General features: G+C 36.1%; 1 protein-coding gene across 5 annotated transcripts in view; it reads left to right on the top strand.

Moving 5' to 3' along the window:
- Nucleotides 1–322: 322 nt before the first annotated feature.
- LOC150097972 (transmembrane protein 33-like) overlaps nt 323–17,199 on the top strand; it is a 229,437-nt gene continuing 212,560 nt past the window's right edge. For 2 of the 5 annotated variants that reach the window (XM_090406442.1, XM_090406441.1), the window contains exons 1-2: nt 323–497; nt 6,055–6,119. In XM_090406442.1, coding sequence (XP_090262568.1) covers nt 455–497; nt 6,055–6,119 — 108 coding nt within the window. In that variant the 5' untranslated portion in view covers nt 323–454. Of the gene's footprint in view, nt 498–551; nt 642–781; nt 995–6,054; nt 6,120–15,474; nt 15,612–17,199 lie in introns of those variants that run through there. The other 3 variants (XM_090406445.1, XM_090406444.1, XM_090406443.1) reach the window with 3 other exon arrangements.

Below are 17,199 nucleotides of genomic sequence, written 5' to 3'. Positions count from 1 at the left end.
CAAAATGATGAAGGAGCCTTTATCTCTTAGACTCTTGTAAAAATTTCCTTTTTCTGATACTCTAAATAGTATTTAAAAAGGGCAGCATAGAATAAATGTAGAATAAATGCCTAGGGCCTGCTCTGATGCTAATCTTAATAAGATATCAAGAGCATAAATTATATTTACATAAATATGTGTCTTTGTATTTTTGTTTTCAAAAGATAGCTGAGTCTTAAAAATAGTTGCTCTAAGATTTTTGAGATATGTTTGTTACTCATTGATTGTTTTACATTGTCGCTATGGAGGAACGATGTTTCGGGTTCTATGATTATGCGCGAGTCGTAACAGTGTTTTAGGGTTCTGTTTTGCCCGTTTGTTTGTAGATGCATTTTTTGTTGCTGTCGCTGTTTTTTTTGTGAAGACAAAGAAAAGAAAAGATTTGTTATATTTAATTATTTATTACATTAGAAATATGTTATCTTTTCTGCGTAAACTAGTTGCACCCCGATTACTTGGTAAGGACATTCGTTCTGAATAATATTAGGTTAAAATGAAAGTGTAGGAAACGGATACTTTTGTAGTAATTTATTTTTAAGCGATAAATAAGCGCGAAATTTAAGTACTGTATAATTTAAGTGACACTGAAGTACTACCGTAAGGTAAAGTTTTTTATACGCTTTCAGTCTACTTCGAACTGGTAAAACCGTGGCACCAGGTCATCAAATGATGGCATTTTTTTTGGGGGGGGGGGGGGAGGTTGAACGCTTAACCCTTTCTTTTCCAGTCACATCACTGTTAACGTATTTTTCATTCAAATTTCTGGATACATTTGTTTCAGCTTTCGTAATGTTAATATTTATATATTACCATACAGTAACAACCGTATTTTGATATAATATAAATCAGTGACTAGATTTTTGAATTAAATTCACGAAATTTTGAATTATAAAGTATTTTTGAATTTTTTAAGGATGTTAAGGTGTGGTGTTTATACATAAGAAAATACCTCCAGGTAACATCAAGATATCTCATATTTCACTTTTTTAAAAAAAAAAAAATTATTATTATTTTTTTTTATCCACATCTAGTCCATTTGAAATATAAGATCATTGAAGTATGATCCTAACCTGATTTGGGATCATGCTTAAATGATCATCCTGCAACTTATTGTGACATTTGCCAGAAGTCTTTTTAATCCTGTCAAGCTTGCTTTACAAAAACAGATGTATTGATACTTCAGTATGGTACTAACTTAAGTTCACCAGTGTGAAGAATAAATATAAGAAAATTGGAAGAAAAGAGCCTAAACGGCTTCAACTCAGCAGTAAATAGTATTAAAAAATAATAATAAATAATAATAATAATAATCAAATTCTTCATATGTACTACCGTCCATGGTTATACAGGATGTTATGATAGTACTACATGATTTACATTATATTATTATTTTTATCTTCCTATCTTTTTCTGTCAGCTTAAAAGTAGAGTTATGTTCTTGATAGGTGACTAGCCTGACGACGGAATAGTTCAGTGGTAGGGCTGCTACCTTAAGGCTTCTGAACTAGCCTTCTTCCAAATTTAAACCCATAGGAGGAATAGGGTATACTGAAGGGGAAAGAGTAGATTAGTGGATTATAGTGGAATAGAGTCAAATTATAGTAAAGGTTTATAGAGGGGACATAGTTGTAAGGCCAGAAATGGAAAGACCCCTTGTTCTCGAGTACTCTAATAGCATAAGGGTCATAAAATAAGTAGAGTTGGCTGTTGAGGCTTTATAGGAAAGATTAAAGTGAATAAATCTTCCTCGAAGAAGAAGAAGAAGAGAATAGATCCAGCTAGGGGTCCACAGGAGTGCCACTTCCCTTTCAATCAAGATGATTGCTCCTTATTGCCATGTTGGTCCACAAGTCCTTATTCAGTATATTTGGACCACCCCACGATATATACATACACACATATACATACATGGTGGGCTCCCCTATCCACCACCCAGGGGATGCGCTCTCTAGGAGTTATAGGGCTCCCCCTCTTGGGGGGACCCTGTAACCAAATAATATCCTAAAAGCTATCATAAGTATATATGAAAATAATCAAATACAAATAAGATTAAATCATGAGCTATCATATACAAGAGAGATAAACCAAGGGGTCCGACAGGGATGTCCCCTCTCAGTAACTCTTTTTAATATTTACCTAAATGAAATAATAATGAAATGGAATAAAAATTTCCATCAAGGTATTAAACTTTCTCTTACTGTGAACTTGTCCGCGCGGTTAGCCTAGTGGCTTTGCGCTTCGCAACCATATGCCTGGGGAAGGAGTGTCCTAGGTTCGATTCCCGTCGGAGACGTGAGGAGCTGAAAGATCTTCCTCAGGCATAGCTAAGTTAGCCGGTCTTGGGCGCGGGCAGTAGGGTTTTTTCCGCCAGTTTAACTGGTGTTTTTCATCCCGCAAGCAGTCAAACCGGCCCCTTGAACACACAGGGATACAGCCAAGAATACCTTGAGGCATAGGAATGACCATTCTATCCTCGTATTTCGGTTACGAAATCCAAGCATGCTTGGAAGGTTGTGGGCCTTAAAGGCCTGTTAAAGCCATTGGGATAGATTACTGTGAACTTAAACACTCTTCTTTTTGCCAATGACCAAATAATAATTACAAATTCTGAAGATGACCTACAGAAAGCTATTTTAGATCTAAATGAGATAGCCAAAGAATATGGTATGATAATATCAACAGAAAAATCAAAAACTATGGCCTTTAAAGGCAAGAACTAAGATAGTAATAGATAACAAGGTCTTAGAACAGGTGAATTCATTTAACTACCTAGGATGTATGATCACATATGAAAAAGATATAAACGTAAAAATTGCAAAATATTTAAAAATAACAGGTGTAATTAATTCTATATTTAAACCAAACCTAGTTCAAAAACAAACCAGACTAAAAGTATACAATACATTAGTCCTACCAGTCTTATTGTATGGAAGTGAAATCTGGACAATAAAACAAAAAGACAAACAAAGATTAATAACAGCAAGTTTATGAGAAAAACTGCAAGGTATACTCTATTTGATCACAAAAGAAATGAAGAAATTATGAAAGAATTAAACCAAGAATCAGTAATGGAAAAAATTAAAAAATATAAACATAAATGGATGGAACATGTTCAAAGAATGAAAATAGAAAGATTATCAAAACAAGCCTTAAAGTACAAGCCATTAGGAAAAAGAAAACTAGGACGTCCTCTTAAAAGATTCAACGATGACTTCTAAGGCCGGAACAGGCCATGCTAGGCCTAAATCCTTGATATGCATGATCTTCCTGTCAACAGTCTTCCAAATTAATCTGCTGTTTGTCAGGACTGACTGCAATATTGTCAAATCTTATATTTGGTATTTTAGAGTGCATCTAACTGCATCAAACCACCTAGAACTTGGTCTAGGTTTTTTCCTGCTATCCTGACAAAAAATACCTGTTTTATTAACCTTTCCTCATTCATTTCGTTTATGTGATCATATCACCTTAAGATAGCTCTGCTCACCTAAAGTGGTATGAGACGTTCTTGACTGCTGACAGTGTTATGTTCCTTCTTAATATATCTTTATTTTTAATGTGACGCTGCCATTGATTCCATTTGTTTACTCCTGTGAATTTTCTCATATTTGTTGGCTCTAATTTTTGATCAGTGGCTTTATTTCTAACCAAGTTCTGAGATCCGTAAATTAATAATTATGCTTGTTTGAACAGAATGATGGTATAACATGGGAGGAGAGATAATAAATATCTGCTATTGTACAGCAATCAAGCAAATAATGTTTGTAAATGAAAAAGTTTTTGAAGGGATTTAAGAGTTTATGAAAATGCAGCATTGGCGTGAGTTGAGGTTCATATAACTATAAGCTTTTTATACATACGTCATCATACTGATTTTTTTTAGTAAATCTAGATAATTGAACATTCAAATAGGGCATATAAAGCCATGGTACCTACCATGGCCTCTTTCAATATTTTTTTCTTAACAAGAAATAAGACTTATTTCTTATGTGTACTCTCCCTGCAAATTTATGCACATCTTTATATTTTGAACATGGTGTAAGTGATGACCAGTCCATTGCCTGAACAGAAATCCAGGAGATATTTGCAGTTATTAGCTTTGCTCTTTTGTCAAAATTTTCCAAACACATTTCTATATGTGTATTCATTCTTACTCTGCTATCTCCAACAAGGATCAACTTTTTCTTTTTTATTTATGTCAAATGCCTTCTGTAACTGCTCAAAAAAATTCACTCGCTTCTTCCATAATAGAGCCATTGGTGAGATTATAGGCACAGTAAGTCTCATTTTCCAGTCCCCCATTTTGATGTTTGCCGTTTTGGTCTATTTGAAATTGCCTGCCATTCAAGAAGTTTATCTACATGTTTAGTGTTGAATACTATAAGTAACTCTTTCTTTACCTGATTATTATTGGTTCTATATAACACCTTGTAGTTGTTATTTAGAAGAATGCCACCTGTTTTTTTCTCCTTTGTTTCAGTAATACTAATTGTATCATTGTATTATTTCTCTAATTCTTCTATCATTTTCACTTCTTTTCGATTTGATGTCTTTTGTTGATGGTGTCTATCTTGAGTTCTCCTGATGTTAAGTTTATTTCAGACCTCTGTTCACTTTTTGCCCTGGTTCCCTGACGAAAATATCAGTGCAGCCCAGCAGATGATTAGTTGGGCAACACTCCAGCTGGCATGACATTTCATCTTGTTCTACCATCATTTTCTTTTGATTTAACCCATTATACTGTTTGGTTGGCTAAATCCAGAAATTGCCAGCCCATCCTAGTTTATCTAGTATCCAGATTGATCTACTAATAGAGTGCACCACAAGGAGGTAAGAATTGGACATTAGATCAGAAGCCCAGGCATTTGTTCACTAAAAGGCTATGCAGAGGTCTCTTCCCAGTTATCTTTGGCCCTTAAGCAACCCCACTGTTTATTAGACAGGAAGAAGCAATCAAGTCGGCATTGTAGACTGGAGCTACCAGTTTCTCATGGCTTAGTGTAGTATTTTACATTTCAGAAGAGATAAATGTTATAGATCTTAAGCCTTTGTAGATTTAAGATTTAATGCCTCCGTAGTGCAATTGGAAGAACGACGGTACATTGCGCCCTTTGATTGGAATAGGCCTAAGTTTGATTCTCGTTGCGACGGGAGGAATCTTTATGTGGACTTTTTCAATCGAAGGTGAGTTAGCCAATCTCATACGGAGGTAGCAGGGTTTTTCATCCGGCATACAGACAAATCAGCCTTTCAGAACACACGCAATTTACAGAAAAAAAATACTAGTTGTGATGGTGGTGGGCGGTAGATGGCGTTGAATGAGATGATTGGTAGTAGAGGTTCGGTGTAGTGGTGGAGACAGTTGTATAGTAGGTCTCCTCCCGCGATGAGTCCTCAGACTCCTTGGAGGTGTCACGAATAATAATAATAGTAGTGGAGCTGTAGTTAAAAATGTAGTGTTAGGAAATCTTGAGGGGAGGGGAAGAGTGGATAAGCAGCTGAAATTTAGGCAACACACATTACAAGAAAATTGTGAAGACAGTACAAAGGATTATTACTACAGTGAAGAGGTTATTGTTCTACTAGATAAAGCACTGGTCAGATGACAGAATTTATTTATGCAGAGATTTGATCACTTGGTTTATAGTTACACTGAAGATATCGAAGGGATCTAGAGAATATGTGGCTAAGGTAATATCAGGACTCTGGACTCTTGATTGTGCATATAGATTGAGAAATATGATCTAGAGTTTGATGGCCATGAGAAATAAGGGATATGATAGAAATGTATATATTTGGTGATGGTATTATTTATAGTTGGACATAGATGGAGAAGAACACCATGTGTGACTGTCATGCTTTTGCAGAGTGTGGTAACTAGAGAGAGAATGAGAGAGCTGAGGAATGAGTTTAAGTTAGAAAATGAATGTAATCACTGAAGATTTCACAATGTTTCTATGTTTTTGATATTGATAATAATATAAAAGTTATAATATTAAATTTTATATTATGTAGGGCATTCCAATGCGAAAACCCATCAAAACTCGGGTGTAGTTAAGGAAAGAACTCGGGAGTTACTGGTAAGTTAATTTCCACTTTGATAATTGGAATAATTTTTTATAAGCTATGATGCTGATACTAATGGGTTTGGAGAGCTATATAGCCATAAGCAGGAGTGAAATGAAGTAGTGAAATTAGGAAGGTACTGTGGTAAAAGAAGATATAGAAAGACAAGAAATTATAGTCTTGTTTTAATCCTTTACCCAAACTTAAGCAAATAAGTTTGCTTGTGAAGTATCTTCATAATTAGATTATTTCTGTGTATATATATATATATATATATATATATATATATATATATATATATATATATATATATATATATATATATATATATATATAGGAGGTTGTTGACTTCATGTCAGTTGCTACAGTATCCTATAGTCAGGACTTGACACATTATGAAAAATCCTACTCACCCAAGACCTTCCAAGACCACTCACCCAATGGGACACACCGTTTTTTATATGTTCCACTAAGTCAAAAGGAATTTCATAAACTGAATATTTCCTTTGTGTGAGAACCATTCCAAGAAAGAGAAGTCAGTAAGTAATAAAAATAGGAAGAATAGCAAAAAACAACATTGCTTTTTTGGAAAATATAATTTGTTACCTTAATTTTTGGTACGATGATATGATGACTCTGTGACTCTATGAAGTGTTAGGATAATAATAAACTCATTACTCAAAATACTCACCAGTGGCTCCATTCCAAACTTTGTCACTATTCAGCAGCATGCAAAAAATGCACCACCAAGTGGCCAACAGGCTGTACTCCTGGAGCAAGTATTCTGTGAAAGACCTTGATCACAGTCATGTGAGTAGGAGCTAAACCATTGGCGTCCTCTGGAATACTGTGATCAAGACTACATCAGTGGGAGCTAGACTCGTGGAGATAATAAAAGCTAAATCAGTGCAAAAGTCAGACTGTTTTGCTGCTTGTATACAAAAAATATATCATCATATTAAAATACTCTGGATCAGATGTAATTTTTTCCCTTGATTAGAAAGCACATTATATCAGAAATTAAATATTCTTGTAGTAACTTTTACCCAAGCAGCAGAACAGTCTTTTACAATATATAGAAGGGAGAAATCATATTTCTCACATGTTTCCACTTGAAGTTTAATATGGCGACATATTTTACTGCTTGTATGTGAAAAATATGATTTCTCCCTTCTATATATTGTACCACATCATTTACACTAGTATGATATACACTGATAAAGTGCTCATTCAATAATTCCACTATATCCTTTGCAACTGTTATTCTGCTGCCATGACTATTCACCAGTGTCAACCTCCCATAATTATTCTTTCTCTTGCTTGCAATATAGTAGAAAAATTCCCTTCAGTTAACCTTGGTCTGACCAGCCAGTCTCCTCTCATACTGCACCTTTTCTTTCTTTATCATGCTCGTTACCTTCCTTGGCTGCACTTTATACATTTCATGGATATGATCACCACTATCTCATGTACCTCCTACATAGCATTTTCTTTCCAACACAGCTTGCTTGCTTGATTTCATTGTTTATCCATTTCATTCCTACTCTGTTTAATTGCTTAACCTATGATATGCAGTTAAATACATTGCTTGTGTCAGATACCGCCTTGTGAATTTCCATGCACTGTCAATATCTTTTCTGCTCAGCTCATCTACCCAATGTACTGATGCTAATTAACTACAGAGCTTCTTATAGTCACCTACTTTATACTTCCACATATATCCATTTTTCGCAGTAACCTTATCTTCTTTCACCACTTCCCAAGCATCTCATGATCACTCTCACCAACCAGCAGCAGTGTCGACACCTCATTAACAACTACATCTTGTGAAGTTATCACAAATCCAAAACATTGAAGCCTCTAGTTGCTTCACTCACATGCTACTTAAGATATTTATCTCTCAGAAATTCAACAAACTCTCTCTCTCCTTGTTCCTGTACACTATCTCCTCCTTCCATTGTATATTCCTGTAATTCAAGTCTTACATCAGGATCAGCTTCTTTTTACGTGCCCAACTAATTTGTCTAAACATTTTTCAATCAGTATTCTCTGCATTCCTTGGTCTATAATAGCATTCTATCAGATATACTAACCTATTTATTTCAACTTCACACCACACAGATTCAAAATCTGTGCATGAACTATCAACTTCCACACTTTGTGTTCACAGTTCCTCTGCAGTCATTAACAGCACTTTCCCTCCTCTTTTCATAGTTCTATGCTTCTGGAAAATTATATATCTTTCCATTTCTATTCCTTACATCACATCTTTCTCATACAACCAAGTTTCACTTATTTCAATGATCTTTGGTCATACTGACTCCATCAGTGCAACAAACTCAGCTCTCTTGTTTCAAATACTCCTTACATTTGTGTGCAAACATAAGTCTTTGAGGCCATTCTAACAGCATCAGCATTCTTTATTCTAGCTGCTATACCACACTCTCTCTTTGGTCTGACCACTCCTGTTTCCCTGATCCTGACTTTGATTTCCATTCCTACCTGTCTCATCCTCACCTTTATGCATTCCATCATCTTGTACTGCTGCAATCACATCTTCAACCTTGTATCCATCTTCTTCCTGTCATACAGTCTGTTTAGCTGTGCTATCCTGCATTATCTTTTGAATCCCCATGGGTCTAGCTCTCATGGCTTAAATAAAGATCAAAACAAGTAGAATGGAAGTGTGCTGTGCATTAAGGGATTCTGAGGCAACTGATGTGAAGTCAGCAGTCTGAGATTGAGGTAGTCTGTTGATGAAGATACTTCATGCACAAACTCTTGTTTGCTTAATCTTTGGCAATGGATTAAAACTAGAATATAATTTATTGTCTAGTGTAATGTAAAAGAAATTATTCCATTCCATTTAAAAGAAGAAATTCTAAAATAAAAAATGAGCCAGTGTATTGTATACCAGTATAAGTAATATTGTGCAAATAATAGAATAAGATTTTAATGTCAAAATTTCATTCTATTATGCAAGAAAGTCAATGACAGAAAAAAGCAACCATCGTCGCTTTTTTTTTAAAATCGTAATTAAAAATTAAAAAAGCACATATTTTATTCATAATTTCTTAATGTATATAAGTATTAATGTCATATTAGAGTTTTTATGTCATATTTCCAATTAATCAATTATTAATTGGCAACATGATTAAATAATTAATTATTATTATTATTACCATCTCATGATGAGTGCCCTGGACTCTTCACAGTATGCCAGTCTATGCCACACCATCTGTAAAAAGACCCTCCTATGCAAGTTTTTTTTTTTTTTTGGTACATGTTTTCTGGCTGTTTGCAGGAAAAATCCAGTTTTCTAGGAGAGAAAAATATGGTTACCTCCATATGAGATCAGTTAACTCACCCTTCAGTTGAAAAGTTCATACAATCTCCTGCTTATTGTACCAAACACATATATCAACTTTGCTCACTATAACAAACTACGAAAAAGTCCTAAATCCCCATAGGCACCACTAAACTTTTTTCTGTAGCAAACATCCACTATAACAACCTATTTCTGTGGTTCCATTCAAATTTTCTGTAGTGAGAATCCACTGTATAAAAATTCCTAATGTCATGATAGGAATCAAACCCATTTCCATTTGAAGGGCATATGTTCACTTGCTGGACTAATTCATCTAAATACTTCCTGTTCATCACTCTCTATGTTCCCTGGCCTATGGCATCATGACACTAAATATCAGCTCTTTATCCTGAGAGAGCACAACTAATCACTTATAAGTAATGCACCTCCATCTCTTCATGCTTCATGTCCTAATGAAATAAGCTGTGTGCTTCTATTCCTGTTAATTCATCATCTTCTGTTGGTTATATTTCAATAATATCAATAATCTTTGGACAACCCAAGTCTATCAGTGCCATAAACTCATTCCTTTGCAAGAACAAAGTCATACATGACTTTATTCTTGCAAATTTGAATACTCCTAGCATTTGTATCTAGAAAATTAGTGGATTATCAGTATTCCCATTAATTCCATACCTGTTATTGCCCTCTCCAAACTCCACCCAACTCAACAGTACATTATACAGCCTACCATCTCCCAAGCTGCAGTTTCCATATGTATGGCCATCTCTGCTACCTTCCACCCATCCAGCTGTAGTTTCCTTGCTCCCCAACTCTTGCCCAGAGAACGTATCCTTTCCAAATTGCCTATGTATTTCTACGTTCATATGCAATTTATCTCCTGCATACAACTCTCTACTGTCGTCACATGTACCATAAGCATTCATGTAATTCATCCACCCCCTTCTCTTTCACTATCTTTGTACACATTCTTACTATCATGCCATTCATTATCACTGCTCTTCTTGTTTCTGTTATACTGAGATATGCTTACCATCTTTCCTTTCACATTTTTTAGTACATGTCCTGAACATTGATCTCAAGTCTTTTGCAATCTGATTCACAGTGCTTCACAGATGGTTCATAGTCCTAGGGAAAGAACAGTGTGTGCATGTGCGCGCGCGTGTGTGTGTGTGTGTGTGTGTGTGTGTGTGTGTGTGTGTGTGTGTGTGTGTGTGTGTGTGTGTGTGTGTGTGTGACTATAGCAATTAAGAGAAAAGAGATAGTGAAGAGTCAGAGCAGTTCACTCTGACTCTTCATGCCCTGAATCATTGAATCTCCACTTTCCATTACACTCCTTATAGCTCCTTTCCTCTTTCACTGTTGTCTTCCTCCTTTCCTCTCCCCTCATTTCTTCCTTTCTTTGCTCTTCCACTTTATTGCTCTCCTCTTGTCTCTTTTCCCATTCCTCCCATTCTCTTTCCTCTCATTCATACTCTCTCTTTCTTACTTTTTAATTTTCTATATTTCTTCTTCCTCATTCTTGTTCTTTTTACATCATTTAATCTTGTCTTGGGTCTCCTAATCTCTCTCTATTCACCCTTCTAAACTCATTTTTTATGCTTTCCATTTCCTTTCTGTGTACCTCCATTTCTTTCTTCAGTCATACTACCTTCACCCAATATTTATTTGCAGTCATGGCCATCTGTCAGACCTGCCACGTCTTTTACAGTCACACTATTTAGGATTAGATTCATTGATAACCTTTTACATGTTTTCCTTACCCTCAGTCATGTTACTCATATTTCTCTATTGTCATTTGCTTCTTTATCATTACTTTTGCTATTGCTAAAACTTAAGATAATAAACACATTAAGTTGCTCAGCACTTCCCATCACTTATATTTCATGCATAATATTATTTCTCACCTGCCATGTGTTTAATTGGTGTGAAACATGCATGCCACAAATATAGCAGACTACAAAACAGTGTATGATGCTGTTCAACAAGTAGTCATTAAATGATTGTGGATTGGGTGTGTGTGCTAGACAATGGAGGTAGTATTGTCTAGCACACAGAAAATAACAGCCACCATAATGAATGCTATTTTCTGGCCAGTTTTCTTGTTTTGTGGAAGGAAATACCTCCAGGAGAACAACCCTTACCACTTATGTATAAGACTGACTAACTCATTTACAGTTGAAAAAAAAAAAAAAGCCCTTATTGAAAATTCCTTGTATCACTGAGAATCAAATGTAGATGTTTTCCAACCCAGTGCTGAATGTTGCATTGTTTTTTTTTTTTGACTGTGCTATGGAGGCATTTTAATAGTACTGTATATTTTTAGAGAATGTGCAAAGGAGCTGCTGAGTCTTTTACCTGGTTGTTTAATTGGAGTCTTGTCGTGGGATCTCAAAGGAATGAAAAGAAAGTAATATAGCACTGGCCAGGAGAACTAGAACTAATATATAACTGGAAGTTTCCAGTGATATAGATCAGTGTGTAGCTGGCCTTGTTGGTTAGTTATCAAGGGAGATAGATATTGATCTTCAAGTATATTCATTTATAGTTAAAAAAGTAATTTATTTCATTTTATTTTTATTTATTTATTTACTTTACTATAAAGAAGTGTTTCCCAGTCATAGTAGCATACTACTTTTTTGGGACACATCGTCATGGTGGTTAGCGTATCTACTCTCCAACAAACAGGCTATGGGTTCAAATCCCACCACTGACTTGGATGTTTGTGATTGTCTTTAGGCAGGAAATAAATATCATCAGCCAATGTGAGACCACTGCCCTGCATATTGGAGTCCTGATGTGGCTTGAAAAAGTTTCATGTTTGGGCCTCTAGAGCAGGGTTTCTGGACTAGGTAAAATATATATATGAAATCAGTAAAATAGGAGAAAACATCCTTATCCCACCCACGGTACGAATGTACTATAAGTTGACAAAAAAAATTTCAATTGTGATTAAGGTATCGGAGCAGTTAGGAATGGAATGCAGAAGTGGGTTGATATGCATAAGAATTTTTGGGAAGGTCAGTCAACAAACAAGATGGTTTTTCTTTAACAATGACAAATGTGCTAAATAAAGATGAATCATATAACAGAAATATTTTTTAGACTTTTTTGAAGATATTTGGCAGATTACTGTATTGCAAGTTGGTGTTCAAGTTGAGAGAGAGAGATAGTGTAACGGTAGATTGATGGTTTGAGAGATGTTGTCCATCCTTGAGCAGAAATTTGCAGGTTTAAATCACTCATCAGGCATGAATGTTTATGATTGCCTGTAGCTGAAAAATGAATTTCATAATCTGGTTAGAGATCAGCACTTATAAGTGAAGTGTTGATCTTCAGGACTCCAATAATTATTAGAGTAGAACAAGGACAAAAATGTTTTGTGTGTGATAAAAACAAAACAACAACAAAAAAACAGTGCGTTACATGATATCTAACTTTCTGGTTTATCTTGCCTTTTAAGTGGCTTTGCAACCATATGACTGGAGAAGGAGTATCCTAGGTTCGATTCATGTTGGCGACGAGAGGAGCTTAAGGATCTTCCTCAGCCATAGCCAAGTTAGCCGGTCTTGGGCGTGGACAGCAGGGTTTTTCTCCCCAGTTTATTTGGGGTTTTTCATTCCACAAACAGGCAAACTGGCCCCGTGAACACATATGGATACAGTCTAGAATATCTAAGACAATCCCTCCAGCCATAGGTCTGAATTGCCAGCTATGCCGCTCCTGAGCCAGGCTAAAAAATAGGGTGGGGGGGGTTAAGGTGGTGCCATACCTCCCTGTAAAAGGGGCTCACAGCCGTTGAATCACCATACGAAATAAAAAAAAAAAATATTCCAACATAACATATAAAAATTGATCATTCTGACATCTTTTAATCTGTGTGAATGTATTTTGAAGGCCAAAAGGCAGAGTAAGATAAGTGTAAAATGGATAAATGTGGAGCTTAAGCATGAAATCTGGAAAAAAAGGTACTTTGGAGGAAGTATAACATGAATAATGGTAGTAATCAGTTATATGAAGAATATAAAGAACAAGTCAGGAGAGTGACTCAGTTAGTAAAGAAAACAAAAGTGCAGCATCAACAGAAATTAGCAAATCAGGTGAAGAAAAACAGTAGAGAGTTTTATAGATATGTGACAAGTAGAAGGAAGAATGATAATGGTAAGATGATGTTAATGGATAAGAGTGGTAGAATGGTAACTGCTGTAGAAGACATTGTTGAGATATTCAGTAATCAATTGAGGAAATAAATAGTATAAAGAAGAATCATATAACAGAAATATTTTTTGACTTTGTGAAGACATTTGGCAGATGTATGTTGCTAAGCCTCTTGAATAGGAGGAAGGTGGGGGATATGATAGGCACATATAAGCTAGTCAGGGGTTGTTAATAAATATTTTGGGAAATAAATAAACTTGATGTCAATAAGACGATAGGATTTGATGACATATCACCACGCAGCTTAAGGGAGTGTTCCAGGGAATTGGCAGTAGCATTGACATGAATTTTGCAAAAGCTTTTGATAGACTGCTATATGACAAGCTGGTAAATAAATTGAAACAGATGGGATTGGATAACACACTTCTGAGTTGGATTAGTGACTAGCTATGAGATAGGTATCAGAAAGTTGTATATGAGGGTGCAATATCCCGAAAGAGGAAGGTCACTAGTGGTGTACCACAGGGGTCAGTTTTGAGACCATTGTTGTTCAATATGTATGTTAATAATATTGGGATGGGTTAAACTAGTGATATGCAGCTGTTTGCAGGTGATGCAAAATTGGGAAAAAGCAATGCCGAGTCAAAAGCGGATGTTATGGTCTTACAGGAGGACTTGAATAGATTGCATGAATGGGCAGGTAAGTGGAATTATCAGTTCAATGTTGCAAAATGTAAGGTTTTGAAATTTGGTAAGCAACAATGGGATGCGAAGTATACACTTGGTGGGAAAACTTTAAAGGAAGTAGAGGAGATGAGAGATCTAGGAGTGATGGTGGACAAGGACCTGAAATTCAGGGACCATATTGCACAAGTTGTGAAGACGTCACATCGGATAATGGCAATGAGGCGGAGGACCTGACATTCAGAAATAGAGAGGTTATGATGCCATTGTAAAAGACCTTGACCAGTCCTCATATGCATAATTGTGCATAGATTTGGGTTTTCATGGTGAAGAGAATATGCTGGAAAGGGTTGAGAGAAGATTCACAGAGGTGGTCAGTGGTCTTTGGAATGTGGAGTATGAGGACAGATTGAGAGAATGTATGTTGCTAAGCCTCGTGAATAGGAGGAAGTGGGGGGGGGATGTGATAGAGATATATAAGCTAGTCAGGGGTTGTTATCAGGTTGACATGAAAGAGATTTTTCATAGAATGGCAGAGGGAGGGATAGAATAGGAGGCCATCACTGGAAACTGTATAAGGAGAGTGTGAGGAGAAGGTTCTTTGAAGAGTGGTTGCTGAGTGGGATGCATTGCCTGAGTGTGTTGTCAATGTCGACACATTGAATCAGTTTAAAGCACGGTTGTATGAACATTGTGTACAATAGTGTGTACCTCCCATGATGAGTCTCTTACTCCATGGAGGTCAGATGTTAATAATAATAATAATAATAATAATAATAATAATAATAGTCTGAAGAATGTTAGTGTTTTTTGCTGATTTGCATCCCCACTTCCTTGTTCATTGATCTAATCCTCTTCTTACATATGATTATTCTAAACATTCTCTCCTCCCTTCAGAACCAAAGACATCCAGCATAATATAACTGCCCTTACTATATAAAGAGTAGTACTATAGTTTGTTTTTGGTTTCTGAACATTAATCCTCACCTCATCCTGACAAGTAATTATTCCAAAGCGGTTTCCCACCTGAGAACTAAGGAGATCAGATATTATGTTAGCACTCAGTGTACATAGTAATTAGCAATATTTTTGTATTGTTTTTAAAGAAGTTCACTTGTATTACACTTGTCTCCTTTGTTGTTTACATTGGTTTATATAAGTATTGTCACAAGTCATATTTATTAAGTTTCATCTGACAGGCTGTTATGTCGACACATCCCCACTTCCTTAGTTTGCTTCTGTGTAATCCTTAACAAGACAAAGTGCAAAATTGAAAGATTACAGAAACATTAAGAGATTAGCAGAGCTGAGAAAAGAACAAAGAAAGTGGCTCAAGGTAAGAAGCAAGATTGTGTGAATAAATGATTTAATAAATGAATAAAGTTTTTTTTTACTAAATAATTTAAGGAAATTACAACGTCAACTAGGATATACATTAAAATAAATTTTAATATACTTCAGTATTTTGGCAACGTCACGTTGGCATTTTCAATAAACTTAAGAACAAGACACGTATACACAGGCACAACAAACAGTAAGTGAGGAAGAAGCAAGAAGCTATTATTTCTCCTAAAGTCCTGATGGTACCCCCTAGCGGGCAATGTTGGTATTCTTGGGCGATTGGGCTGAAAGTCTTCTGATGTAGGTTTCCCAAATTTGAGGCAGTCTCATGCAGCCAAATTTGTTGAGATTTGGATTGTTTCTTAGGGCTGAAGCTGATTCCATAAAAAGCCTTTCATATTTGTATTTACTACGGTGTATTATCGTGGCTTTCTTCCACCTTATTCTATGGCAGGTATCCAGTGCATGGTCAGCAAGACCAGAGTGGCTGTATTGGTGAAACTGGATGTAGTCCTTGTGTTTTGAAATTCTGATATTTGCTGTCCTGCCTGTTTGTCCAAAGTAGGACAGCTTACAGCTGCAAGGGACCTGGTATACACCAGGTAGGTTTAGGGGGGGGGGGAGGTTGGTTTTTAGTAGAGCGGATAAGGAATGCCAATTTTTTATATGGTCTGTAACAAGAAGTTAAGTCATTTTTTTTTATGATTTTTGTAATTTTTTCCAAGGTGCCTCAGATATAGAGTATGGTGATGGATTTAGAGTAATTCTTGTTGTGGGGGGTTGTGGTTTACTGGTTTAAATATTTTTTGGATTTTTGGGGTGGGGGCAGCAATTGGCTGAGAAAGTGTTGAGAATGGGGTTAGGGCATTGTCATTTGAACAGATAAGTTTAGCCCTGTTGTGTAGTGTCTTAATGACTCCATATTGTTGTGAAGGGGGGGGGGGATGGATTGTTAGTGAATGTATCTGCCTGTATGAGTAGGTTTTCTATAAACTGAGAAAACCAAGGTTCCATCAGGCTGGCGAGTGACTAACGTGTGTCTAAGAAAGGAAGGCAGTTGTTTTTTTCTTCTTCCAGGGTGAATTTGATTCTGGGGTGTTGGTTGTTTAAGTGTGTTAGGAAGGAGAGGAGTGCATCGGAGCCATGTGGCCAAATAGCGAACACACCATCAACATAGTGAAGCCAATGGTTAGTTTTTGTGGGACAGAGTTTAAGGCTTTCTCTTCAAAAGTCTCCATATAAAAGTTGGCCAAGGGTGGGGAGAGTGGAGAACCCATGGCTGTCCCCTCTATTTGTTTGTAGAATTTTCCTTGCCAAACAAAATAGCCTGAGTTCATTGTGAACTGAAATAGGGCTGTGATATCAGGAGGAAATTTAGCTTGGATTAGCTCTAAAGATTCTTTGAGTGGGACATTTGTGAATAAGGAGGAGAAATCAAAATTGACCATTATGTCAGTGTGTTTGAGTGTAAGGTTTTCTATGCTGGCTTTGAAGTGGGCTGAGTTTTTTATGTGTGAAGGTGTATTGCCAGTATAGTGTGAGAGGGCTTTGGCCAAATGTTTGGCTAATTTATATGTGGGAGA

The sequence above is a fragment of the Typopeltis vanoorti genome, chromosome 16, assembly GCF_054136105.1.
Source record: "Typopeltis vanoorti isolate ZY-2024b chromosome 16, IOZ_Tvanoo_1.0, whole genome shotgun sequence".
Taxonomy (NCBI): domain Eukaryota; kingdom Metazoa; phylum Arthropoda; class Arachnida; order Uropygi; family Thelyphonidae; genus Typopeltis; species Typopeltis vanoorti.
Note: the sequence above shows the minus strand (reverse complement) of the source record. Positions and strands in the feature narration are given on the sequence as shown.